At 56.7% G+C, this 25,533-nt stretch overlaps 1 protein-coding gene across 1 annotated transcript in view; it reads left to right on the forward strand.

Annotated features, from left to right (window-relative positions):
• Nucleotides 1-23,650, forward strand: part of LOC111146187 (hemicentin 2) — a 145,678-nt gene extending 122,028 nt beyond the window's left edge. Inside the window, exons 83-97 of the mRNA XM_022501624.1 lie at nt 533-667; nt 1,218-1,408; nt 2,882-2,963; nt 9,520-9,789; nt 12,878-13,027; nt 14,527-14,664; nt 14,780-14,901; nt 15,264-15,501; nt 17,171-17,233; nt 18,199-18,333; nt 19,221-19,349; nt 19,876-20,196; nt 20,747-20,866; nt 21,756-21,882; nt 22,852-23,650. Of these exons, the coding sequence (XP_022357332.1) occupies nt 533-667; nt 1,218-1,408; nt 2,882-2,963; nt 9,520-9,789; nt 12,878-13,027; nt 14,527-14,664; nt 14,780-14,901; nt 15,264-15,501; nt 17,171-17,233; nt 18,199-18,333; nt 19,221-19,349; nt 19,876-20,196; nt 20,747-20,866; nt 21,756-21,882; nt 22,852-23,197 (2,567 nt within the window). The 3' untranslated portion in view covers nt 23,198-23,650. The remainder of the gene's footprint in view (nt 1-532; nt 668-1,217; nt 1,409-2,881; nt 2,964-9,519; nt 9,790-12,877; nt 13,028-14,526; nt 14,665-14,779; nt 14,902-15,263; nt 15,502-17,170; nt 17,234-18,198; nt 18,334-19,220; nt 19,350-19,875; nt 20,197-20,746; nt 20,867-21,755; nt 21,883-22,851) is intronic.
• The last annotated feature ends 1,883 nt before the right edge of the window (nt 23,651-25,533 follow it).

Consider the following 25,533-nt stretch of genomic DNA (forward strand, 5'->3'; position numbering starts at 1 on the left):
GTGATGAATTGCTAAGTCCCCTCCCTGGCAAAGTGATATTTTCAGACGCTCCTGAACTGGAGTCCAGGTGCTATGAAACATGCTTAGGAGCTCACCTTGTGTACCCGTGTGAAGGCTGTGACCAGACCCCACTGCCTCCAGGGGAAGGAGTTTGGGGGAGTGATTCAGCCTCTCTGAGCCCAGATTCTTCATCTCGAGATGGAGATAACAGGGGTGCTGAGGGCCAACTGGTTTAAGGCAGGACGTGCCTGTTAATAGGCCCCCAAAGACCTACCCTCACCCGTGCCACCAGCTCACGGTGTGGCCTCGAAAATGCTAGAAGCCTGGCTCTTCCAGCACGTCCCCTCCCATGGCCTGTGCCTGCCCTGAGTGGGTCTGATGTAGTCAAGCTCCCACCATTGGGAAGAGACACCCGTTTTGATGTCTTTGCCAAACACCTGCTGGTACCCTGGCCTGAGTGAAGGATTCAGGGCAGGAGGGGCCCCTGGTACCCTGGACTCAGAACCCTCCGGGGCATCTCTTTTTCTACCAGAGGGGGTGTCTGAGCAGGACGGGGGCAGCACACTGCAGCGGGTGGCCGTCACCAGAGAGGACAGTGGGACCTACGTCTGCTGGGCCGAGAACAGAGTGGGTCGCGTGCAGGCGGTCAGCTTTGTCCACGTGAAGGGTAGGGCGTGAGCCTGGTGGCCTCTCCTGGGACCTCTGCTGAACCTGATCTGTTGGTTTTCCTAAGAAATAGATGTCCTGACCTCTGAACTAGTAACCACCCTAAAAAAACACGTAAATAAGTAAATAAAATCTTAAAAAAAAAAAAAAAAAGAAAAAGGTTTGCATGAAGCAAGGATCAGGGATGTCTTAGTGTTGCTGTGTCCAAACAAGGTGTCCTAATGATTATGTAGTCTTTGTTTCACAACGTCCCTGGCAGGTACTCTGCAGCTGGGACAATCCATCCATTACAGCAAGTACATGACACTCATCACCATGCCGTCTTTCCTGTGCCAGTCTCAGGCATCACTAATCAATCACAGCAGTATTCTCACTCCATTTCAAATCAGGGTTCCCGGAAGTCTGTTTCACTTCACCCATGACACATCCCTGATGCGCTGACTATTCACAGTCATGCTGGGCCAAGCAGGAGTTTCCAGGGATGGGTTTATGGGAGAAGCTGAGCCAGAGGGAACCTCTTTTGTGATATCTAGTCTGATGTCACCTTGCAGAAGCCCCCGTGTTGCAAGGGGAGGCCTTCTCCTACGTGGTAGAGCCTGTGGGGAGCAGCGTCCGGCTTGACTGTGTGGTCCATGGCGCCCCAGCGCCCGACATCCGCTGGATCAAAGACAGCCTCCCGCTCCGGGGCAGCCGGCTCCACTATCGGCTGCATAACGGCTCGCTGACCATCCGCAGGACAGAGGCAAGGCGGGACCCCATGCCTTGGGGTGGGGACAACCTACAGCCTTTTCTGATGGCTTCAGAGGGTTCATCAGGTTACCATGGTCCCCTACAGTCTACAAAGCACCTTCCTGCCCATGACCCAGATTCTTCCCACCACTAACCCGAGTGACCTCCAGCCAGGGACTTTTCTCTGTGCCTCAGTCACCCTAGCCGTTCCGTGGGGCTAATCGTTGTTTCTAACTCATAGGTGTAAAGTAAGAAATCAGTGAGATGACCCATGCCGGGAATTTAGGCGTGACTGGCTCCTGGGTAATACCGCTAAATGCCCAGAGTAGACAAGTAAGAGAGCCCCATTTTACAGAAGACACTGAGGCTCAGAGAGGCCCATGACCAGGAGGTGCCCAAGGCAAGACCCCATCCCAGCTCTCCTGACTCCTGCTCTAGGCTGTTTCCAAAGCCTTGAGCCCTGGGGAAGGCTCATTCACCTTCCCTTCTGTGTCCCAAGTCTGAGTGGTCACACAGACATCCACAGTCCCCTCCTGTCAGGCTCTTTTTAGGGGCCCTTGCTTTCCCCCACTGTTACCCGAGTCTCTACCATAGCCAGCCACTGGTAGGTACGTTCGCTTTGACGAGCATGATTTCTTGTCCGATCTTAGCAGCCGCGATCCCCATTTTACCAATGGGTGGTGGTACATACTCATCTGGCGACGTGGCGGTGTATTCGTAATGAGTCCGGGACAGTCCCCAGTGGAGCCAGATCTGGTCCCATCCTGATCTGACCCCCGATCTCACCTCTTACCCGCATGTTGGGCTGCCCCTGCAGTCCCTTGAGAGCGGCCTCCAGGATATCACCTTCGGGGCACAGACGGTGGCCTCAGGCTTCCCCCTGCTCCCGCTCCTGGTGGCACTGCCGCCCAGAAGTGAATCTGAGCCGTGTCCTTTCTGGGCTTCCTCGCTGGCCGTGGTGGTGGGTTTCCTTTACAAAAAGCTCCCCTCTCACTAAACTGGGAAAACACCGCAAGCCATCTCCCCTCTGGAAGGCTCATGGCACACGCCCGCACCATAAAAGCCCCAAGAAATCCTGCAGCCAGAAGCGGGTTGTTGTCTGACTCGGTGTTTCCCAAACTTCCTTCTCCACGGAACGCTCTTTTCAAGGAATCCCTAGTAATGTGCCATAGAAGGAGACATCATGGTACCTAGTTTGGAGAAGGGGGATCTGAATCGTGCCTTTGCAGCGTGTGGCTCTGCTGAGGGCAACAAATCCATGCTCTCAGTCACCACTACCCCCACGTTCCAGGCGTGAAAGGGGCCAGGATCTCTTTGGATGTCTGTTGACGGGTGGTCACAGAGGCTTTTCTGAAGGACTCCACGAGCCCCTGGCTGGTTTATGCTCTAAGCTCCTCTGCTTAGATGTGTCCTGCTCCTGTGCCCTGCTGTCCCCCTCCTCCTGCTCTCCTGAACACCATGCCCCCCCTTCCACACCCCCCTGCAGATAGACGACGCGGGCCAGTACCAGTGCATCGCAGAGAATGAGGTGGGCGCGGTGGAGAAAGTGGTGATCCTCGTGCTGCAGAGTGAGTCTTGGTCTCCCCCTCGCCTGGGCCCTGGGTGGGGGTGGTGCGAGGTGGGCACTTGGGTATGGAGTACCCTGCTGAGGCTGGGCTGGTGTGTCCCGGGCTGTCTGATCAGAATGGAGGGACGAGAGGCAGGGCCAGGGACTGGGAGTTCCCTGATAAATATTTAGTGAGAACACCCAGTTGAGGTCCCATGAAGTGGGACTTCCCAGTTCCCCAGTTACGGAATGGGAAGTGGGGTCTGGGCTAATGAAAATCTGGGCACCCAACAGCCAGGCCTGGGCGGGGGGCCCATTTATTTGAACTCACAACCATCCACAAGATCATAGTGACAGCTCCTGGATTTGCCAAGCAGCTGGTAGTTTACAGAGTACTGTCTGAGCCCCAGGGAAACCCTGTGAAATCATCTTTATAGGCATTTTTACTAAAATATATTATTGAAAATTAACACACCTAGGGAGAAGACATGTTACAAAGGTAGAGCTCAGTGAATTTCCTTTTTTAATCTTTTATTTATTTATTTACTTACTTACTTACTTAGAAAAAGAGAGAGAGAAAAGAGAGCACAAGCAGGGAGGGGCAGAGGGAGAGGGAGAGAGAGAATCTCAAGCAGGCTCCATGCCCAGCACAGAGCCTGACATGGGGCTTGATCTCACGATGAGATCGTGACCTGAGCTGAAATTAGAATTGGATTCTTAATTGGGGACTGAGCCACCCAGGTGCCCCTCACTGAATTTTCATAACGTGAACCCACCAAGTTAACACGCCCCCAGAGCAAAAATAGAAAAATGGAAAACCACTGGCTCCCAGCCACTCCCATCATATCATGCTCCCTTTCCTGTCAATGTCCCCTGCCCCAGGTGACCCTTGTCCAGAGTTTTGCCTTTAAAAAAAAGTCACCTTGGGGCACCTGGGTGGCTCATTGGTTAAAGCCTCTGCCTTCGGCTCAGGTCATGATCTCGGGGTCCTGGGATCGAGTCCCGCATCGGGCTCTCTGCTCAGCAGGGAGCCTGCCTCCTCTTCCTGTCTCTCTCTGCCTGCCTCTCTGCCTACTTGTGATCTGTCAAATAAAAAAAAAAAAAAATCTAAAAAAAAGTCACCTTGGCGGGCCTGGCTGACTCAGTTGGTGGAGCATTCTTGATCTTGGGGCCATGAGTTCGAGCCCTACGTTGGGCATAGAGATTACTTTTAAAAATACAGCTTCGTTAAGATATATACTGCAAAATTCACCCTTCATACTTATTTTCCCTTTAAAAAGGAAGGAAATCTGATACCTGCTACAGCATGAACAAAAATAGAGGATGTCAAGTGAGATAAGGCAGTCACCAAAACACAAACAACGTATGATTCGGATTATTTGAGGTATCTAGAGTTGTCAGAGTCATAGAAAGGGAAGCAGAATTGGGGGGAGACAATGGGGAGATGTGGTTGAATGGGTCTGGAGTTTCAGTTTTGCAAGATGAGAGCATCCTGGAGGGGGATGGTGGTCGCCCACCAGTGTGAATGCACTCCACGACTCGATACTACACTTCAGAGTGGTCAAGACAGTAGACTTTACATGATGTGTCTTTTACCACAATTTTTAAAAGGGAAAAAATTCACCCATTCTAAGACTGCAGTGAGCGATTCTTGGTAAATTTATAGCATTGTCCATCCACCCCCACGATCTGTTTCTGGGACGTTTCTTATTACTCTGAGAAGCTCCCTCTGCCCGTCTGCTCGCGCCCCCCAGCCCTGGGCAACTGCCGATCTGCCTTCCGCCACTGCAAGTGTACCTTTCCGGAAACCTCATCTAAGTGGAACCCTGTGTGGTCTTTGGTTCTGAGTTCTTTCTCTCAACAATGTGTTCCAAGTTCATCCATATTATAGCACCTGTCCACGCTTCACTGCATTTTATGGCTGAACATTACCCATTCATCGGTTACTAGACATGGAGCTGGTTTCTGATTTGGGGCTGTTAGAAATAATGCGGCTATGAACGTCGCATTTAGTCTTTGTGCGGATGTGTGTCTCCTTTGTCCTGGGTAAGATTCCTAGGAGTCTATCAGGTACCGCTAACTTTTCAGGAAACCACCCAACTGGCTATACTGTTTTTGCTTTTCTTCTAGGGGGTGGATAAGGCTTTGGGTTCGCTATGTTGTTGCCAACGTTTTTGTTGTCTCTCTTTTCTGTTTAGTCATCCCAGTGGGCGCAAACTCTAATAAATAATGATATTGATCGTGTGTGTGTGTGTGTGTGTGTGTGTGTGTGTGTGTGTGTCCCCCATTCATCGATCTTCTCTGGGTAGGTGTTTTTCAGATGTTTTGCTCATTTCACAGTTGGGTTGTTTGTCTTATGAATGAGTTCTGGAGTTCTTTACGTCTTCCGGATACAAGTCCTTTGTCAGACACGTGATTTACGGATATTTCCCTCCATTCTGTGGCTTGTCTCGGCATTTTCCTATTGGTGCCTTGGAAGAGCAAAAGCGTTAAAATTTGGCGAAGTCCAAATTTATCAACTTTGTATTTTACAGATGTGTGCTTCGTATTGAATTAAAAAACAAAAACAAAAACAAAAAAACTTTGTCTAGCCTAAGGTCACCTTCTCTCCTCTAAGGTTGATAGTTTTTGTTTTTACGTGGAAGTCTGTGATCCACTTGGAGTTAGTTTTTGTGTGAAATAAGGGTCTAAATTCCTTTCTCTTTCTCTTCTTTATATATATTTTTTGGCATATGGATATCCAATTGCTCTGTACCATTTATTTAGATCTTCATTTCCTCAGGGATATTTTATAGTTCTCAAGTCTTATCCCTCTTTTATTATATTGATTACTAAGTATTTTATTATTTTTGATGCTATTGTGGATGGAATTATTACTGGTTTGATTTTTGGATTTTATGTCACTAATATACAAAAATCCAATTAATTTTTGTATCTCGATCTTAGAAACCTTGCTAAATTTGTTTCTGAGCTCTGGTCATTTTTGCTAGATTCCTTAGGAACCTCTACACATAGGATTTTCTACACGTCACCTAGGAGTGGAGATAGTTTTACCTCTCCCTTGCCACTCTGGATACTTTTCGTTTCTTTGTATGGCCGCTTTGTACTAGTCAGACCCTCCATGCAAGGGTGAGGAGAAGTGGGGAGAGCAGACAGCCTCACTTTTTCCCAGCTGTAGACACGGAGCACTCAGTCTTCCCCCACTGGGTATGATGACAGCTGTGGGGTTCTGCAGGTGCTTTTTGTCAGGTGGAGGAAGTTTTATTTTCCTAGTGGCTTAATGGGAGTTTTTGTCATGGACTGCAGGGGACTGGGTGGGAGGCTCTGGTTCCAGACAAGATGGCATTGTAGATGCGCTCCTCCCTCTTGGTCCTGCTACGTACAGCTGAACATCTTGGACTTTACAGAGAAGACAAACATTGACTCTGAGAGAGAAAAGAAGGATTGAGTAAGGATCTTGGGACCTGTGGAGTGACATGGCGGTGGATTCCCTCGTTTCTCTTTTTGACTCCTGTGTCCCGGGCCTGAGAAGCCAGCCACCTGCGACTCCCAAGGAGCCCTCACACACGCACAGAGAGTCCCCACAAAAGCCTGCCTCTCTTGTGGAAGGGCCAGGAAAGGAACAGTGTAGCAAGATGGGAAGCTTTCCGATGATGACCACCCTTGTCTAGCCAAACACCATGAAAAGAACCACAGCCCCGCCCCAAGCCCCATCAGCGAAGACCAGGTGGGTGGGGAACCTACACTTCCAGCCTTGCCCCCTGTTCCGAGCACCCCTGTACCCCTTCTGGGGGGGGGTGGCATCAGATGAGGCCAAGTGAGGGGCAATAATGAGTGTTCCCCCCACTCTAGCCAGAGTGACGTCAGTGGAGAGAATTGGGAACCCTGAACTCCCAGGCTTGCCCGGGAGTAGTGGAGCACCCCTCGTGTTCTGGGGTGCCCCCGGAGGCCTAGGGAGGCTGGATGTCTTCCCTCACTTGCCAGCAATGAGGCAGCACCTCCTTTCCCTTGGCAGCAGCAGAGGAAGCCTGCTAGCAAATAAGAACCAAAGGCTTGTGCTTGGACTGTTCAGGATGCAGCTGAAACTCTCTCATCTTCTCAATAACAAGGAAACTCTCAACCTGAACGAGAAGAGCGGGTCCACAGACAGTGACACACATTGGAATACTCTGACACAGATCTTAAAATGAGCATTGTTAAGAACGCCAGGCTGAGCAATTAGAAACGTGCTTGAAACACGACAGCACGATAGGAGCTATGAAGAACCAAAGGGAAGTTGTAGGACTTCATTGATAATGAAAGGAAAACCTCAGTGGGCAGGTGGAACTGCTGCATGAGGAGGACAGAGGAAAGAACTGGTGGTTTTGAAGATGTGACAATAGAAATTACTTAGTCTGAACAGAGGAAACAGACTTGAAATAAACAAGGGGCAGAGCAGCAGAAATGTATGGAAGGTTGAGATCTGACAGGGGGACGTCAGAGTCCCGGAGGAAAAGGAGAAAAGAGTGAGAAGCATTAAAGAAATGAGAGCTGGAATTTTGCAAAATTGCACTAAAGGCATAAGCCTACAGATTCAAGAAGCTGAGCAAAACTCAGACAGGATAAACCCGAGGAAATTCTGCATGGGACACATCACTGTCCGACTTGCTGAAAATTAAGGCCGAAGAAACTGAGGCTCCACCCCCCATCGATGCATCTGCGTGTGGCCATGGAGTGACTCAGAGTTCAGGCAGTTTTGGAGTGGCCTTGGCTTTGACTCTTCCTGTCCACCCTCAGCCACCCCCCAGATCCCTACACGGGTGCGCATGGCCTGCGGAAGCCAGAGATGTGCGGAGAGCTGCTCTGGCCTTTCCAGGGCTCCCTCATTTCCAGGCTCTTCTCATTAAGCTTCCAGCTGGCCCCCTGGTTTCCTTAGACCAACAGAAGTGCCAGGTGCCATCTGCTTCCTGCCGGTTCTGCCCCCCTCCCATCCCCTGACAACACCCCGGTCTCTCAGAATATACCTGCCTCCTCGCCTGCCAATCAAGCCAGTCCCTTGGGATAGCAAGAGCTGGGGGTTTCGCAGCCAGCCCCGTCCCAGCAAAACCACTAGGATGACCACGGTGGAGTGGGGGTGGGAGATGGGAGCAGCCCCAGGCCACACACCTCCACCATTCTCGCCCCAAGTTCTAGAAGCTTCTCACGGGTAAATGATGCTCAATTTGTTGTTTGCCTTTCCTGGACTTCTAGAGCCCTGAAATAGTTGGTTCGGCTAGTTTTGTTAAGTTTTATATTTGGTTTTTGGAGGAGCGGACTTGTTGGCCTTTTCACACAGCAATGGCTGGCATCTTGCTTCTGCTTTTTTCTGATATTTGTTTCAATGAAACCCTATCGTATGTGCTCTTGGGCACGACACTGTGTGTGAGATCGCTCGTAGAAGGCCTTCCTCCATCCTCGGTGCCACGGTTTGCATGTTGCCCGGCACTTCTAGGCAGTTAGGAACAGCATGGCTTCTGCATTCCAACACACGCCTCTGGCGGACATGCATCCACATTTCTGTCAGAGTATGGACCCAGGAGAGGCTGGGACACACAGCAGGCATACATTCCACTTCAGGAGATCCTGACTGTGGTGGGCTGATCTGTGGCTCCCAATGATATGACTGTGTCCTCGTCCCCGGGACCTGTGAATGTGATCTTACTTGGGAAAAGGATCTTTGCAGACATGATTAAGTTAAGGATATTGATGAGGAAGTGATCTGGGGTTGTCTTGGTGGGCCCTACATGCTCTCATGAGTGCTTTTGTAAGAGAGAGGTGTATATTTCTTATATACGGGGGAGAAGAGGAGGAGAATGAGGAGGAAGAGGAGGAAAAGGAGAAGACTGGAGGGACACAGCCTCAAGCCGGGGAACGCTAGAAGCCACCAGAAGCGGGACGAGCCAAGAAGCAGGTTGTGCCCTGCTGCCTCTGGAGGAAGCAGACATTACCCCGTGAAACAGCTGGTTTGGGACGCCTGGCCTCCAGAGCTGTAAGAGAGCAGACTGTTGCTGTTCTAAGCTCAGCTGGTGCTTCTCCGCGGGGCTGTGCCTGCTCGCTTCCATGCCCTCGGTGTGTACGAGTTCGCCTTACCCCGCCCTCACCAGCGCTGGGCATGTGCTGCCTTTTCCTTGCAGCTGGAGGGTCTGTGGGAGCGAGTGGACAGGGATTCCCATCTTTCAGATGAGGAGACTGAGGGTCAGGGAGCCACTTGGTGAGACTCACCCACAGCAGGGGACAGGGCCCTCCCTCCCGTCTCCCCTCTGGCACCAAGTAGAGGCACCACGTTGGAAACGCTCCTGTGATAGACCCAAACAGTGGACCACCAAATATGTGCTAGAAACGAGGATGTCATGGCCTGGAAAGGCACGTAGGGTCTGTTGTGGGCGGAGAAAGGGAGCAAGCCGCTATGAGCAGTGCGCTCATGCTCCGGGAAACAGTGTCTCGAAGGAGATGCTGTCAGATGATGTGATGATCACTTGTGATTCTATTAACCCCTTTTTACCTCCGAAACACATACAAATAACAAAACATTCCCTGAAGCTGCCCCGGGCCTCCCACAGGTGCCCCGGTGTTCCGGGTGGAGCCCCAGGACGTGACCGCGAGAGCCGGGGAAGATGTGGCCCTGCAGTGCCAGGCCTCGGGAGAGCCGGTGCCCATGGTGGAGTGGCTGCGAGCGGGCCAGCCCTTGCGGGCCAGCCGGCGGCTCCGGACCCTGCCCGACGGGAGCCTGTGGCTGCAGCGCGTGGAGGCCCGGGACGCGGGCGCCTACGAGTGTGTCGCTCACAACCTCCTGGGTTCCGCCACAGCCCGGGCGGTCCTGGCCGTCAGAGGTACGGGGTGTCCCCGCTCAGACCGCGGGGGACAGAGGCGGGATCTCCTGATCAGTGGGGATGTGTGTGTAGTTTATGGTGGACATGCCCCCCCCCCCCCCCGCCCTGCCACCTACCCGAATCTTCTCTTTGCTTAAAGTCACAAACTTGGGAGGAACCAGCTGGCAGGGACTGACGGGTCATCTTCCTTACCCTGCCCTTTACAGTTGGGGAAACTGAGGCTCCAAGAGCCCGAGGGCTGGCTGTTCATACTGGATGGGAACCCTGGCCATTCGTGCTCACCAGGCACAGACATGGGTCCTCTTTGGGGGATGTTCCACGATTCTGTGAAGTAGGCAGAATGAGACCAGGATGTCCAGGGTGCCCCCTTTGGGGGTCACTGTGTAATGTCTGAATTTGGCTATGGTAGGGGGGCGGTGATGGATGCTGCTTGATTCTGGCATTAGAGACACTGGCCACCTCGGGCCGCCCCGTTCAGCTCCCAATGCCTCAGGTCAGGTCAGACTTCAAAACCGGGAAAAGGACTGTCCTGAGAAACCACGGCAAAATGACTTCAGACTGCACAATGGAAAGTCTCCAAATATTCCTTCTGAACGTCATTTCTGTGTCTCTGTAGCAAATACTCCCTACGCATTTCTGTCCGCAGCCACGGCAGCCGTCACTCATCTGTCACCGCACCCACCATCAGGCTACTTCTCCATGTCTCTGTAGGACACCTTCAGAGTTGGGTCCCCGTCCTTCTCCTCTCCTGTTCGGAAGCCCCGACCCCAGACCACAGAGCCCTGCATGTGGTTTCTGGATGGATCTCCCAGGGCTTCCCTAGCAAAGTACAACAGCCTGGAGTACTTCCAGTACTCAGTTCTGGAGGCCAGAAATCTTAAGATTGAGGAGAAGTGGGGTCGGTCCCCTCTGAGATCTGTGATGAAGAGTCTGTCCCACGCCCTGACCCAGCTTCTAACGGTTTGCTGGCAAACTCCAGTGTTCCTTGGCTTATAAAAGCATTGCCCCATCATCCAAATCTCTACCTGCAAGTTCCCATGGCATTTCCCCCTGGAGACATGCCCGTCTCTAGATTTCCCCTTCACGTAAGGACCCAATTATTAAATTAGTTAGGGCCTACCCTAATGACCTTATGTTAACTCGATCCCCTCTGCATAGACCCTGTCTTTTTATTTTATTTTATTTTATTTATTTATTTGAGAGAGAGACAGTGAGAGAGAGCATGAGCGAGAAGGTCAGAGGGAGAAGCAGACTCCCCATGGAGCTGGGAGCCCGATGCGGGACTCGATCCCGGGACTCCGGGATCATGACCTGAGCCGAAGGCAGTCGTCCAACCAACTGAGCCACCCAGGCGTCCCGACCCTGTCTTCAAATAAGGTCACAGCCTCAGGTCTGGGGATTAGGATTCCCACCCATCTTTTTCAGGGCACATCATTTCATTCAGAACAGCCTCACTTTCTAAATGGAAACAGCCGTGTTGAAAGTCTCCCATATGCTAATTATAGAAAGGCCAGATAAGTTAGAAACAAATCTACAAAGAAGAAATGAATTATCAATGTTCTCACCTCCTTCAATGACCAGGGAGAGTGATCTCTGACCATTACTTGGGGTATATCCCTCTACGCTTTTTTCCCCGAACATAAAGAGATGTGCTTTATCCTTCTTATGAATGAGGTCAATTTATAGGTTGTCCTACAACCTACCTGTTTGGACAGTATCCCATGACGGTAAGCCCGGCCTACATCTTCTCAGTGGTTTCTTATCCCAAAGGGATGCTTTCCTAACTTGATCGCTGTTGGCTTTGTTAAATAAGCAACATTTTAGGGTTCTGTTTTGTTTTGTTTTCCAGTTTTCCCTCCAAAAAGCACACTGTGGTGGGCATCTTTGTATGCTCGCTTGAGTATGTCTATGGGATAAGTCCCTCCCATGGGGCGTGGCTAGGTAAAAGGTGTTCAGGGAGGGGTCTGGAGGTTCCCTCACCACCAACACTGTCTTCTCTTCCTCGTTCCCCATCAGCCTGGGGGGGCCCCTCCCGGCCTCAGTGGGGGCAAAGGGCTGCTGAGTCACCCCATGTCTGAGAAAGTTGATGGTGGCTCATCCTCTCCAGCCTCCGGTCTCTTGTCCGCTTTGAAAGATGCCAGGCCATGCTGCTGTCTTCTTCTCTGCACCCGACTTCCTCCTCTTGCCCTTATTAAGAGCCCAAGGGCAGTCCGAAGCCTGTTCCGCTGTCTCTCCCATAAACCCCAGAGCTGCGGATATGGACGAGAGACATCCCAGATGGGCATCAGATCGCCTCAAACCCCAGCTCCGGGCCGCAGAAAACGGCACTGCTTCCTGGAATCCAAAGTGAAACAGCCCCCTGATTTGCCCATTGAGGATCCTGGCAGTCGAGTGTTTTATGTTATTTTTCGACAGATCATGGGCAATTAGTTGTTAATTTCCCCAGAGAGCCAGCGAGCAAAGATGCAGACTACCTCTGTCTCATGCCCCCCCACGCCCCCCCCAAATGCCGTCTGTGCCGAGGAGACAGCTGGCGCATTAGCCAGAGGAAGCAGCCTCTGGTGAGTGCTGGAGAGAGCACCTGCTTACAGACCGCCCAGCTGCTGTTGGGGATCCAGCTGCGGGGCGGCTGGAGCTAGGGCCACGGACAGGATGAAGGATGTTCAGGTGGCAGCATTCAGGTCTTGGCCTGATGCCCCGGCCCAGAGGAGCCTGCCAGCCCCTCCATCACAAGCTCCCGGCATTTTAGAACCCAACAGGTCTTTGGCACATCTGTGGTCCTACCTCCTCACTGTATAGAGAACCCAACTCAAGGGTGTCTCGGGGGCCTGACTTGTCCAGATTTCCAGGAAGGTGACAGCAGAGCCAGAATTAGAAGCCAGCACCATCCCAGGGCAGGGCGCCTCTCAAAACTTCCCCACCTCTTCTCTCTCAGAGCCAGAATCCCCTGGGCAGTGAGTCCATCACTCATGAGCTCTGTCGCTTGGGGCAGGTCACTTGCACGTGCTGAGCCTCCGTTCCTCCTCCCTGAAGCGGGTAACAGTACGGGCTTACTCCGATAACGTCACTGTCCTCCACCTCCTCCCAGGGGAGCCCCGCGGGAGCCGAGGCAGCATGTCCGGGGTGATCAATGGCCAGGAATTTAGCAGAGCCATTCTCAACACCAGCGTGCGAAAGGAGGCAGGCTCCGGGGCCACCACCATCCACAGCAGCATCAGCCACGTCCCTGCGAGTGTGGGTAAGTGGGGGGCTGAACCGTGCCTGTGCCTGCGTCCTGAGGCCGGCTCAGGGCCTGATGGCTGGAAGAAACCGGCCTACCCCTAAGACCCGAGTCTGAGCCAAAGTGGATTTAGGTACAGGCCACTTCCTACCCGCCCCCCCAAGTACCTCCCAACAGAACAAAATAAGAATCAGACCGAGACAGTGTAAAATCACCAGGATACATGAATGCAGTCAGATAATAATTTTTGAGATCACCGATGGCCAAGTGAGGATCCCCCACCCACTCACTGTTAAGAGCCAATAGAAAAAGAAGGATGGGGCACCTGGGTGGCTCAGTGGGTTAAAGCCACTGCCTTTGGCTCAGGTCATGATCCCAGGGTCCTCTGCTCCGCGGGGAGCCTGCTTCCTTCTCTCCCTCTTCCTGCCTCTCTGCCTACTTGTGATCTCTCTGTCTGTCAAATAAATAAATAAATAATCTTTAAAAAAAAGAAAAAGAAAAAGAAGGATGAGGGGGTATGCCCCCTGGAGGGGGCAGAAAGGGAGAAATGAGGCCAATAAAATTAGCTCGAAGGCCCAGAGCACCAGGGAATGTCCACTCTCAAACAGAGTCATCCTAGTGTGCCCTAGCAGATGGAATGTTCTGGAGTCATGTTGCAGACCCTGCTGACTAGCCCTTCGCAGGGCACCCTGAGGGTCCAGAGCAGGGAGAGGGCAGTGCGGACTGGGTCTTTGCCCAAGCGGCTCCTCCAGAGCTGCCCTTGACCGCAGGCCTGTGTGAACAGCGTGGGGTCAGGGAGCTCTGGCCGGGGGTCACTGGTGAAGTGAGGGGCTGCCCAGATGGGGCTGCTACTTCCAGCTGCCCTTGGAGAAGCAGCTGGCCCCAAGCCAGGTGGGCCAGCCTCCATGTGCTGGAAACAGGCTCTGCTGGCCACGAGCCTGGGTCCTCCAGACCACTCTTCCGGGGCTCCACGGAGAAGCTCCACCCTCCCTGACCCCAAGCGAGTGGGGTTTCTGCATCCCCAGACTGAGGTGCCCCCTGCCCTGTGAGGAGGGCTGGGCATCACGTGAAGGTTGGGGAATCCATGTCCAGAGCAACTTCTTGGCCCTGTTTACAAAGTCAATGGCTGTCCTCTCCCAGGCTCTTCTGGAAGGCATCTGTAAGTTAGGAGACCTGATTTCCAGCCCGGTCCAGCCCTGTGTCCCAGGCTCAGTGGTGACCCAGTCACCCTTAGGATTCCTTGAACTGATCTGAGTATCGACAAGTTAGCTGCCAGTCTGTGTATACCCGTATTCTGCTCGTTTTCCCCACATCTCCACAAACTGGGTATTTGCCTACACCCCTTCCCAGGTTCTAATCCAGTAACTGACTCAGGTGATCCTATGGCAGGGCCTGGGCAGGGAGGGAAGGGGCTGAGCCCTCCCGGAGCAATAGGGAGTTACAGAGGGATCTTGAGCAGGAGAGTTGCGGCCCTGAGGACCCAGCCCTGACCCAGCCTCCATGCCCGCCCCGTGCAGGTCCTCTAATGCGGGCCCTCGTGGTCACCATCGCCCCCATCTACTGGGCCCTGGCTGGAGAGAGTGGGGACGCCCTGAACGGCCACTCTCTGACAGGCGGCAACTTCCTGCAGAAGTCACATGTGGAGTTTGCCACAGGTGAGGGGGGGCGGCGGGCTGGTCTCCTCCCAGGTAGGCTGGGTGGGGCTGAGGCCTCACCCCAGGGCCTCTCCCTCCCCGTGGTGACTCTGGGCTGGGTGGGGATGCGTTGCAGGGGAGCTGCTCACCATGACCCAGGAGGCCTGGGGCCTGGATCCCGATGGCCTCCTGCTCCTTGATGTGGAGGTCAGTGGCGGCATCCCCGAGAGCCTGGCTGAAGCGGAACTTCAAGTACAGGTGGGGGCCGGCCCGATGGGGTGGGGGTGTGTGGGGGAGAAGGCCGGGGAGAAGATGAGCAGCCCCAAACATCCCCTCCTGACACCCCAGGAGGAGCGGGGGTGTGGCTTGGCCTGGGCTTAGCCTGGTGGGCCCAGCCTCTCCAGTGTCTTCCCCATTTCATACATGAGAATGCCGGAGGGAGGTCATCCGCGCAAGGGTGCCCAGCTGGCTGGAGGAGGAGGAGAAAGGCCTCCCTTGAATGGAGGGCTGAGGGTCCTACCCCTTGGAAGCTGAAATCTGACCCTTATCTGTCTCCTTCCTCCCCCTCCTCCTCCCCCTCTACCCCCTCTTCTCCCTCTCCCTGCTCCCCCCCGCTCCAGGACTTCGAGGAGAGCTATGTGCAGACGGGCCCAGGCCATCTGTTTGTGGGCTCCATGCAGCACTTCCTGCAGGACGGCCTTCCCACGTTCCTGCGATGTAACCACAGCGTCCAGTACAAGGTGGCCCAGGGCCTCCAGCCCCCGCTGGTGCAGCACTTGAGGGCCTCAGCTATCAGCTCGGCCTTCGACCCCAAGGCCGAGGCCCTGCACTTCCAGCTTACCACAGCCCTGCAAGCTGGTGAGGCCCCTAGCCTTGGCCTCCACTCACCACTGCTCCCGCTAAACCCCTACCGGTGGCCCCAGATGCACCTGGCCAAAAGCCAAGGGGACGCCCCACCTCCTGCACCCACTGACCGTGGGCCAGACACTCAGGACTGGGACAGCTCACCTCCTTATCCACTCACCTCCCGCGTGTCCCTGCTCCCGTCCAACCATCCATATGCCCAACAGTGGCTTTTCAGGCCGCTCCTGCTCAAACCCCCCAGAGCCTTTTCCCGGGTGCCATGGTGAAGGTCCAAGCCCCCCCCCCCAAGCTGCTGTTCCAGACTCCAGCCATATGCCACTGTCCTCAAAGGCCCCTGCAGCAGAGGCCCCACCCGGGTAGCCAGGAGCCACTGCTGGAGGCCTGGCCACCCACTTGCGTATGCGGTTCATACTCAGCGGGGGAGGCTAAGGCTACACCTGGCACCGGTATCTGCCGTCCCGGCTTGTTTGTAGCATGGAGCACGGGACCGTGGTAAGGGCACAGCTTTGGGGTCAGGCAGACCCTGGCTCAAACCCAGCCACACCCATTTCCCAGCTGTGGCACCTCAGCGGCAATGCCCTGGCCCTCAGTGTTCCCACCTGTAAAGTGGACACTGTGTCGCCTGCCTTGTAGGTACCAGGAGTACCAGTGTTTCTGACACCCTCAGCTGACACCCAGCGATGACTTTTGCAAGCCTGCCGCCCTTACAGTGACCGCGGGAGTCTGGGCCTGCCCCCACCCCTGTGCTTGCCTCCGCCATCAGATGCTATCATGTACCCGTTCTGTGCGTCCCCTCCCCCACTCACAGCCAGGGGCCACGCCCACTCCTCTGGATTCTCAGCAGTGCATGTTTGCACACACACACACACACACACACACACGCACGGACAGCCTGTTTTGTGCTTTTCTGTAAGGATTTCCCCTGCATCTGCCGGCTCCAGCCCGCTGTGAGCCTCCCCCTGCCGTGGCATGACCCACAGCCAGTGCCTCCAGCAGGCCTGGGCTGGGAATGGGCTCTCAGACAGCTCCCCTCCTCCCCCTCCTCTCCCTCCTTCTCTTCCCCCACCTCCCTCTCTTCCCCCTCCTCTCCCCTTCCTCCCATTCCTCCTCCCCCTCCTCCCTCTAACCTCCCTCTCTCCCCACCTCCTCCTTCTCTTCCCTCCTCCTCCAGGACTTTGAGCAGCACTTCAGTGCAGGTGGGGCCCGGCTGTCTCTTTGGGCTCCCGTTTCCAGACCTCAGTCTGCTGCCACCCCTGTGCTTGCCTCTGCCATCAGATGTTATCACATACCCATTCTGCAGGTCCCCTCCCCCACTCACAGCCAGGGGCCACGTCCACTCCTCTGGATTCTCAGCAGTGTGTGTTTGCACGCAGGGACGGCCCGTTTTGTGCTTTTCTGTAATGATCTCTCCCGTGTCTGCTGGCTTCTGGTCCGGCCAGCCTGCCATGAGCCCCCATGGCATGACCCGCAGCCAGTGCCTCCACCAGGCCTGGGCTGGGTGGGAATGGGCTCCCAGATGGGCTGGGCATCTGTGAGAACACCCCAGGGGGCATCGACCTGGCCAGGCTAGCAAGAGGGAGCTACGGCTGGGGCTGCTGTCTGTCCTGGGGCACCTTGGCCACAGTGCCCTGGCATCCTTAGGACCTGTCCCTTTGCCTCGTAGACGAGAATGAAGTCGGCTGTCCAGAGGGCTTTGAGCTGGATGCCCAGGGAGAGTTTTGTGTGGGTGAGTGCATTCCCCCTCCCCTGGGGTGGACGAGGGAGGCCGCTCAGCCTGGGATGGATGCTGTGTCCTGTGGGTGCAGACCACCAGAGCTCTGTCCCCCCACCCTCCCCCCCAGACAGGGACGAATGTTCAGAGGGCCCCACCCCCTGTTCTCACTCCTGCCACAATGCACCTGGTCGCTTCTCCTGCTCCTGTCCGCTGGGCTTTGCCCTGGCCAGGGATGACAGGAACTGCAGAGGTGAGTGGGCTCCTGGGCAGAAGCTCTCCTTGAAGTTGGCCTGGGCATGTGCTGGGCTTTCCGTTCTAGAGCCATGACCCCAGCCGGGGGCACACGCCTCAGGACACGGCCCATTCCTGACAGCACCGGCTGCGAGCCCAGGGATGGCGACACCCTGTTTCCATTGGGAATTTCCTGCTGTGCAGGCGGCAGGTGGGAGAGGCTCGAGTGCTTTGGTGCTAGGGAGCCCCGGAGACATACACGGGGCCACCCCATGCTCATGGCACGCGCACCTGCTGAGCCTGAACACGGCCTCAGGGCCTTTCCCACCGCCCCACGGTCACTGCCCACCAACTGGGTTAGGAAGTGGGTGATGAACAGCCTTCTGCCCCACTTGCTCTGGTTGCCCCCATCACAAGGTTTCTGGATGGCAAATCCGACCCTAGGACGCTGTCCAGATGCTGACCCTCCCCAGCGGCGTGCCTCTGCGCCCCCCAGTGAGGCCTGGCCCTGCCGAGTCTCCACTGCACTTTGAGCCCTGTGTCCACGAGGCATTGTCCACAACCCCATGTCAGGGAACCCCCAGATCCAGGCCCGTGGGTCCCTGGGGGTGGGCTCTATGTTTCTGGGGGAGGGGTGAGATGATGGAAAGAGCTAGCAGCAGGGGCGGGGCCTTTTGGGCCAGGGGCTCCTGGGCCAGAGTGGGCCCGGGGGACGTGTGTTCACGTCGCCCCCGTTTGCCCCCCAGATGTGGATGAGTGTGCCTGGGATGCCCACCTTTGCCAGGAGGGACAGCGCTGTGTGAACCTCTTTGGGTCCTACCACTGCCTCCCCGACTGCAGGCCTGGCTTCCGGGTGGCCCCTGATGGGGCCGGCTGTGAAGGTGACAGGGGCAGGATGGGGGGCTGTCCAGACTCCAGTGGTCCCAGGCTTCAGTAGAGGATGTACTGTGTGCCACTGGGCCTCTGGGCCTCTGGGGAAAGCAGAGCTGTCTTGGCAGAAGGAGCAGTGAGGCTGGGGAGAAAGATGCAGGTGGCCAGGTCAGGGCTGGCAAATACGCCGTGTCTGCTGCCCCTTCCCCAAGGTCCCCTCCCAGCCCCAAAATGGCCTCTGAATCCTCCTCAACACAGCTTCTCCAGCGGCCACTAGGAATCGGATGCTGTTAGCCTTTAAGATTCTGCCCTGGATGGGTGACTTTCCTGCCCCAGCATTCTAGAGCTTTCTGATCTCAGGTCCTTGGGCTCTGAGGATAGGACCACCTAGTACAAGGGCAAAGGGCAGGGGGACCTGGAACTTAGAAAAGGAGGTGACCCCAGGTGTCCTCTGCCTCCTGCTTTCCTCCCGCCCTTGCTTCCTTGTTTTTCGTGAGCTCTTTCCCTGAACCAGGCTCCTACCGCCTTCCCGCGTCATACAGGGTTTTCCTGAAAGGTCCCGTCCTGACCCCCTCACAGATAAGAAAACAAAGGATGGGAGAGGGACAGTCCCTTGCTCAAGGACCCAGAGACATGGCAGAGCTCAGCCCAAACCCGGGACTCGGCCTCCAAAGCCCACCTTTTAAGCCCCTGCTTTCTTTTTGGACCCCAGAACCTTCTTACTCTCCAAAGCTGGCCTAATTGAGGCAGGTGGTTGCAAACACTGACCTTCTACCCGGTGGCACTGAAGTGGGAGGGGGGTCAGGGAGGAGGCCCAGAGGTGGAGAGGTGCGCTGTGTTGCTGTGGGCAGGGGGAGAGGCTCGGTCCCAACCTCTATCCACACCCCTGCCTCCCCAGATGTGGACGAATGTCTGGAACAGTCGGATGAGTGTCACTTCAACCAGATCTGTGAGAACACCCCAGGCGGGCACCATTGCAGCTGTCCCCAGGGTTACCGGACCCAGAGCCCCGGCCTGCCCTGCTTAGGTACGGGGCCACTCAGCCCCTCGTTGGAGCCCGGGTCGGAACCCCCTGGCGCGTAGTCAGACAAGGGTGACAAGGGTGTTGTTGAGTTCTGGGACCAAAACAATAGCTAACATTGATGGTGCGTTTTCCCCTTTCCATGTGCCCGGATCTGTGCTTTGCTGCTGTCTGGCTTCCCTGGGAGCCCAGGTCCCCTCCCCTGGGAGCCTAGGAAGAGGGGGAGGGTGGGCAGAAGTGGGTGGGTCTCTGAGAGGCTGAGCAGGGAGAATGGGCCTCCCCAGGAGGCTGAAGTGTCAGGGAACCTGGGAGGAGGCCCAGAGCTGGGGGACATCGGGGCCTCCTTGAGCAGCAGAGGCTGGAGGTGGTGTGGGAGAAGGGAGGCTCGTGGGCAGGCCTGTATGCAGTGGGGGGAGGCCGCCGGATTCCGGGGAAGGCTGGAGCCCAGGAAGGTGGCCACAGTCAGGTGGAGTGGCCGTGGCAAGCCCTCCGAGCCACGTCTGGCCCCCTGCCTGGCCCTGTTCCTTTGCAGATATCAACGAATGCCTGCAGCTACCCCGGACCTGTGTCTTCCGGTGCCAAAACCTCCAGGGCGGCTACCGTTGCCTGTGCCCCCCGGGCCAGACCCTTCTCCGTGATGGCAAGACCTGCGTCCCGCTAGAGCGCAGCGACCAAAACGTCACCACTCTCAGCCACCGGGGCCCCTTAGGGCCCTGGCTGCGGCCCCGTGCCCCTCTCCCCAGGAGCTCCTCCCACGCCTGGGTCTCCCTCCGGCCAGGCTCCGGGACCCCAAGCAGTCTGGGTCGGGCCTGGTGCCCTGCTGGCTTCATCCGGCAGAACGGGGTCTGCACAGGTAAGGCCAGGCCCCAGCCATCCCCCTGGGGACACAGCTGCCACGTTAGCGTGGGCTCTGGGGCTGGGTTGTGGGCACCACACCCTGTGTTCAAAACCCCAGGACTCAGGGCAAGTGGGATGGGCGGCGCAGGCGGATGGATGGGCAGCGTGCTTCCAGGAGGGGGGCAGAGGATTCTCCCAAACACTTGACTTCTGGACACTTGACCCACTTTTGAGAAACAACTCCTTTTGGTGTGCAAAGGTGAAGCGGTCAGGGAAGGAGGTTTGCAGGCAGGAAGGAAGAAGGAGGAGGAGGAAGGAGACAGTGAACAGGGACCGGTGGGGGTGGGGAGGCAGGGACGGTCCCCAGGCCCTGTGGAGGCTGAAGCTGGGGAGCAGAAGCAAAGGGGAGGGTGGTGTGGAGGGCAGTGTCTCCACCTGCCCCCTCTGCGTCCCCAACGCCAAGCCTCCAGGAACAAGGGGCGGACGGGGCGGAGTGCCACAGCATCCAATGACTCAGTGTGTGTCTCTGCCACCACCGCCCCCCCCCCCCCCGCCGCCTGGGCCAGACCTGGATGAGTGCCGGGTGAGGAGCCTGTGCCAGCACGCCTGCCGAAACACCGAGGGCAGCTACCAGTGCCTCTGCCCCGCTGGCTACCGCCTCCTTCCCAGCGGGAAAAACTGCCAGGGTGAGCGGCGCCCCTGCCAGTTCTGGGCCGGCCAGGACGGGGCTTCCTGGGAAGGGGAGGCTGTCTCCCGCTGCTTCTAAACCATCGCACATGAGGGTGGGGCAGGGAGAGGAGCTCAGAGCACCCCAGGGGCCCACAGCCTGTCTGGAAGCCACATTCCTAGGCGGGAACTAAGAGGCTGCGTGGGCAGGCTCCGAAAGCAGCCCTGGAGGCAGATCGCAGCGCTGCTGTGTGTCCCTGGGCAGCTCACTTCACCTCTCTGAGCCTCTGCCTCCTGGTGAAATGGAGCTAACACAGTCCTCTCTGTAGGGCCTGGATGAGACCTGGGAGGGCAGGCACAGAGATAGCATTCCAGTGAGGCAGCAGCTGCTGGTCCCCTAACTCCCCAGCCAAGGTGCTCTCCCGATTGTCTGAATGTGCTCCGAGGCTGGGGCCAGCCATCCCACCCCCGGAAAGTGGGAATCAGCCTGCCTTGCCTGTCTCCATCCCTCACTCTCTGCCGGGAGGATCTGTGACTGTCCTATGAGAAGGGCAGGGCTTCCCCTGGGACAGACAAGGGTCATGGGCAGTCAGCACTCTGGTTCCGAGAGGGGCCCCCATCTCTTCCAGACCCTCCAGCCCAGCTCAAGGCTCCAGAGGTCCCCAGGGTGCCCACCTGGGGAGATTGGGGAGGTGCTCAGGGCCTGCCAGCTGGACTGTCCCAGATCAGGGTGGCTGGGCCTGAGGGGAGAGGGGCTGCCCGCCTCACTGGCACTCTATAGGCATTTCTCTCCTGCCTCTCCCTGCTCCCACACCTTCCGTGGTTCCTGCCCCCGGGCCCTCCCACTAAGTCACACCTTTTTATTCCCCATCTCTTTGCCAACCTCCCCCTACCACCCTCCCCCGCCAGATATCAACGAGTGTGAGGAGGACGGCATCGAGTGTGGGCCCAGCCGGATGTGCTTTAACACCCGTGGCAGCTACCAGTGCGTGGACACGCCGTGTCCGGCCACCTACCGGCAAGGCTCCAGCCCAGGGTAAGGGCTGAGCTGGCTGGGGGTAAATCGGGGCACATGGCCTGCCTGGAACTGGGCGCTTACGTTCTGGCTCCTGGACAGCTGGATCCTTCCTCCAGAAGGGCCATGTCTCAGGCAGGGGCCCTGCTAGGGCAAAGGCGGGGGGGGGGGGTCAATGCTGCCAAAATTCCCGAACGGGGCCTCTGTGCCCACAGGGCAGGGCAGCCCCATGAAGAGCCCCTCCTGCAGCCCCTCATGGTGCAAGTTCAGCCGGCACCAGTGTTTAGTGCAATGATCCTGCGGCTGCAGCATAAGGACCTGGGGGCAGGGAGAGGCCAAAGGCCAGGGGGACTTGGAGACCTTCATGTGGAGACCTTCACGTGACATACATGGCTACACACAGAAAACCCTAGACACAGGGACACACACACACACCCCCACATAACCCCAGGACCCCGACACACTGGCACACAAGCACAGAGCACACCTCCTTCACACCACTCACTGCGGCTACACATACTGGTAAAGATGCACTTGCATGGGGACCTTGGCAGACACAAGCTTTGCAGCAGTCAGGGAAGGTGACTTGCCCTGGACTCTACCTACTGGGAGGCCCAGGCTGGGGGCCCTGGAGGGGCGTGGATGCCCTGGAAGGGCTAAGCAGGTGTCTTTGAGTCCTCCTCCCCCTGCAAACCCAGAGCAGGTGACTCAGCTCTGAGGTGCCCTGCGATCCTGGAGGGTTCTGAATTGTGTTGTCCACCAGACTGGCCTGGGGGCGTGAGCTGGGAAAGTCCGATGGGATTATGAGACCCGCTTCCCACGGGAAGGGGCACGTCTCCAGATTCTTTGGGCCTCAGTTTGCTGATCTCCAACGTGGGCTAACAGTGGTGCTTGTAGAGAAGGCACTGGGGGCGAGGACTGCGGGGCTCGGGGCTGAGGGCCGGTTTATACCGCCGGCCACCGGAGTCGGTCCATGTATCCCGCCCGCAGGACGTGTTTCCGGCGCTGCTCGCAGGACTGCAGCGCGGGCAGCCCCTCCGCGCTGCTGTACAAGCTGCTGCCGCTGCCCCTGGGCGTGCGCGCCCACCACGACGTGGCCCGCCTCGCCGCCTTCTCCGAGGCCGGCGTCCCCGCCAACCGCACGGAGCTCAGCGTGCTCGAGCCCGACCCGCGCAGCCCCTTCGCTCTGCGCCCGCTGCGCGCCGGCGTGGGCGCCGTCTACACCCGCCGCGCGCTCACCCGCGCTGGCCTCTACCGGCTGACGGTGCGCGCCGCGGCGCCGCGCCACCAAAGTGTCTTCGTCCTGCTCATCGCGGTGTCCCCTTATCCCTACTGAGGGGCGTGGTCGCCGGCAGCAGCTTTTGGACCAGTGACCTCCGAGGATGGGGGACAGGGAGGAGCAGGCCCAGCCCCCACCGCCCAGGTGGTCCTTGCCCTCGCCGCCCACCGGGCTGTGGCAAGCGACATCATCTCCCACCCCTGTGCGTCATCGGGCCTTTCGGCAAACAGGACCCGCCGCTCTGCAAAGGGGAGGATGTAACCTTGACCCCGGGATCGCGGAACCCGACTCCTCCTACCCTCACGGAGGCGGAAATCAGCAGTCAGGAGTGTTAGGTTGCCCTTAGGTGGTGAAGCCCTCGGGCTGGACTGCAGGGAAGCCTGCTTGTCTGACCTGCTCCTCCAAGCCCCGGGGAGACCTGGCTGGGACACAGCACACCAGGAGGCCCCAGGGGGAGGTACAGACCCCCAGAGGGCCGCAGCGGCTATCCTCTGCCCACAGATGGCACTGTCACCCTGAGCCCCGTGTGCCCATGTAATATAAAAATGTTTTCTTTTAACCAACTCGATTTCTTCGTCAAGTTATTTTGCTTTGGTAAGGACAGGCTTTGGCTGCGGGGGAGGGTCAGGGTGGGCGGGGCCACCAACCTTCTGATCTGGCCGCCCTGGGCCTTAGGCTGGAAGGTGGTCTCCTCTGGACGTCCTGCAAGAAGGTGGGGGAGGCTGGAGTTGCCCTGGGTTGGGGGAAGGAAGAGGGAGCTGTGATCAGAAAGATTAAGGGTGTTGGGTGGGATCCTTGGGGCCTCTGGGCTGTTGAGGGGACTTTGGCTTTGGTGGAATGAGCTGGGAAGGGACAGGATTAGAACATTTCTGTATGTATTGGCCGGTCTCCAGTGTGCTGGGACAGCATCTGAGACTCCAGAGTCCCGGCAGAAGGGGAGTGTGCTGCTTGTCTTCCCACACCCCCCCCCCACACCCCGACCCTGCCCTGGGCTGGCTGCAGCCCTTGCCTCAGTGACCCCCTCCCTGTTGCCAGCTGCCCCTGGCATGGCCTGTGACAGAAAGAGGCTCTTTTGGACATGGTTTTGAAGAGGAGAAACCCTTCCTTCCTCCTTGTTCCCCTTGCTCAGTGTGACACTGTCCCGTCCCCCTGTGTATCCTCAAGCTCTCGTCTGGGCACGGAGGAAAGCCGTCTGAGTTACTTCTCATTAAGGGGTGGGTGACAATCAGACTGTGTAAACGGAGGCTTCCAGCAATGCTGGATTAAACGTTGCTGCATTAAATCGCTGTGTCATTTGACAGAGAAAACGAGGCTTGGAGAGGGGGGACACGACCCAGCCACTGGCTGGATGGTTAGACTGGGACTCCGGACTTCCACCCAACAACCCCTCTGGAATCTTCCCAGGGCGCTTCCACTTTCAAAGCTACTTTTTGGTCTTGCTTTTGTTTAAACCAGGGGTCTGCACACTTTTTCCTTAAAGGGCCGAATAAGGAGTGCTCTGGGCTTTGCAGAACAGTCTCTGTTGAAACCACTCCCCTTACTGTTGCGACACTAGAAAGCCACGGGCAGCACACGAATGAGGAAACGTGGCTGTGTTCCAATGAAACTATTCGTGGGCACTTACGTTTGAAGTTCATACAATCGTCACATGTCACGAAATAGTCTCCCTTTGATTTTTTTTTCCAACCATTTACAAATGCAAACACCATTCTTAGCTTGCAGGCTTCACAAAAACTGGTGGGGACTGTAGTTTGCCGCCCCTGATGTAACTAAGCCACAGATGTCACTAATGGTGGGATTTCACACTGGGTGGAGGGGCTGGGGTCCTGCAAGACCGCCCCCCCACACGCATTTATCCAGCACCCACCTATGAAGACCGTCCTTGGGCTAAATGCCCCTCTTTGTGCAACCCTAGGGGCCAAAAGTCACAACTGAGCCCTGCCATTTGCTGGGCTGTTAATTTTTTTATGGAGCCCATGAAAAGGTCAGTCCCAGGTGAGGCACTGCAGAGGTGAGATGAGCGGAGGGGAGGTGCTGACTCTCTTTCACCCCTGCTGTCTCCTGCCTGCTGCCTCCCAGTCCCCCCTTCACCCTTCATATTCGTAAACTGTCTCTTTATGAATTTTAATTCTCCGAGGAGATCCAGAGGCGAGAAAGAGTATGCCCATTGCAAAGATGAAGGAATGGGGGCTCAGAGAAGGTGAGACACCTGTCCAAGCTCACACAGCCTGAAGGGGAGAAGAAGAACTCAACCAGGTCTTCTGACTCCAGAGCCCAGGGGCATTAGCCTGCAGGGTCCCCTGCCTCCCCTCCCCCAAGAAAGGAGGATGGGGAGGAGGGGGAGAGCCAGGAGCCCGATGAAGAGGAGGGACCACGGCAATTCAAGACCTGAG

Source organism: Enhydra lutris, unplaced genomic scaffold (genome assembly GCF_002288905.1).
Source record: "Enhydra lutris kenyoni isolate GAN:26980312 unplaced genomic scaffold, ASM228890v2 scaffoldscaffold13, whole genome shotgun sequence".
NCBI lineage: Eukaryota > Metazoa > Chordata > Mammalia > Carnivora > Mustelidae > Enhydra > Enhydra lutris.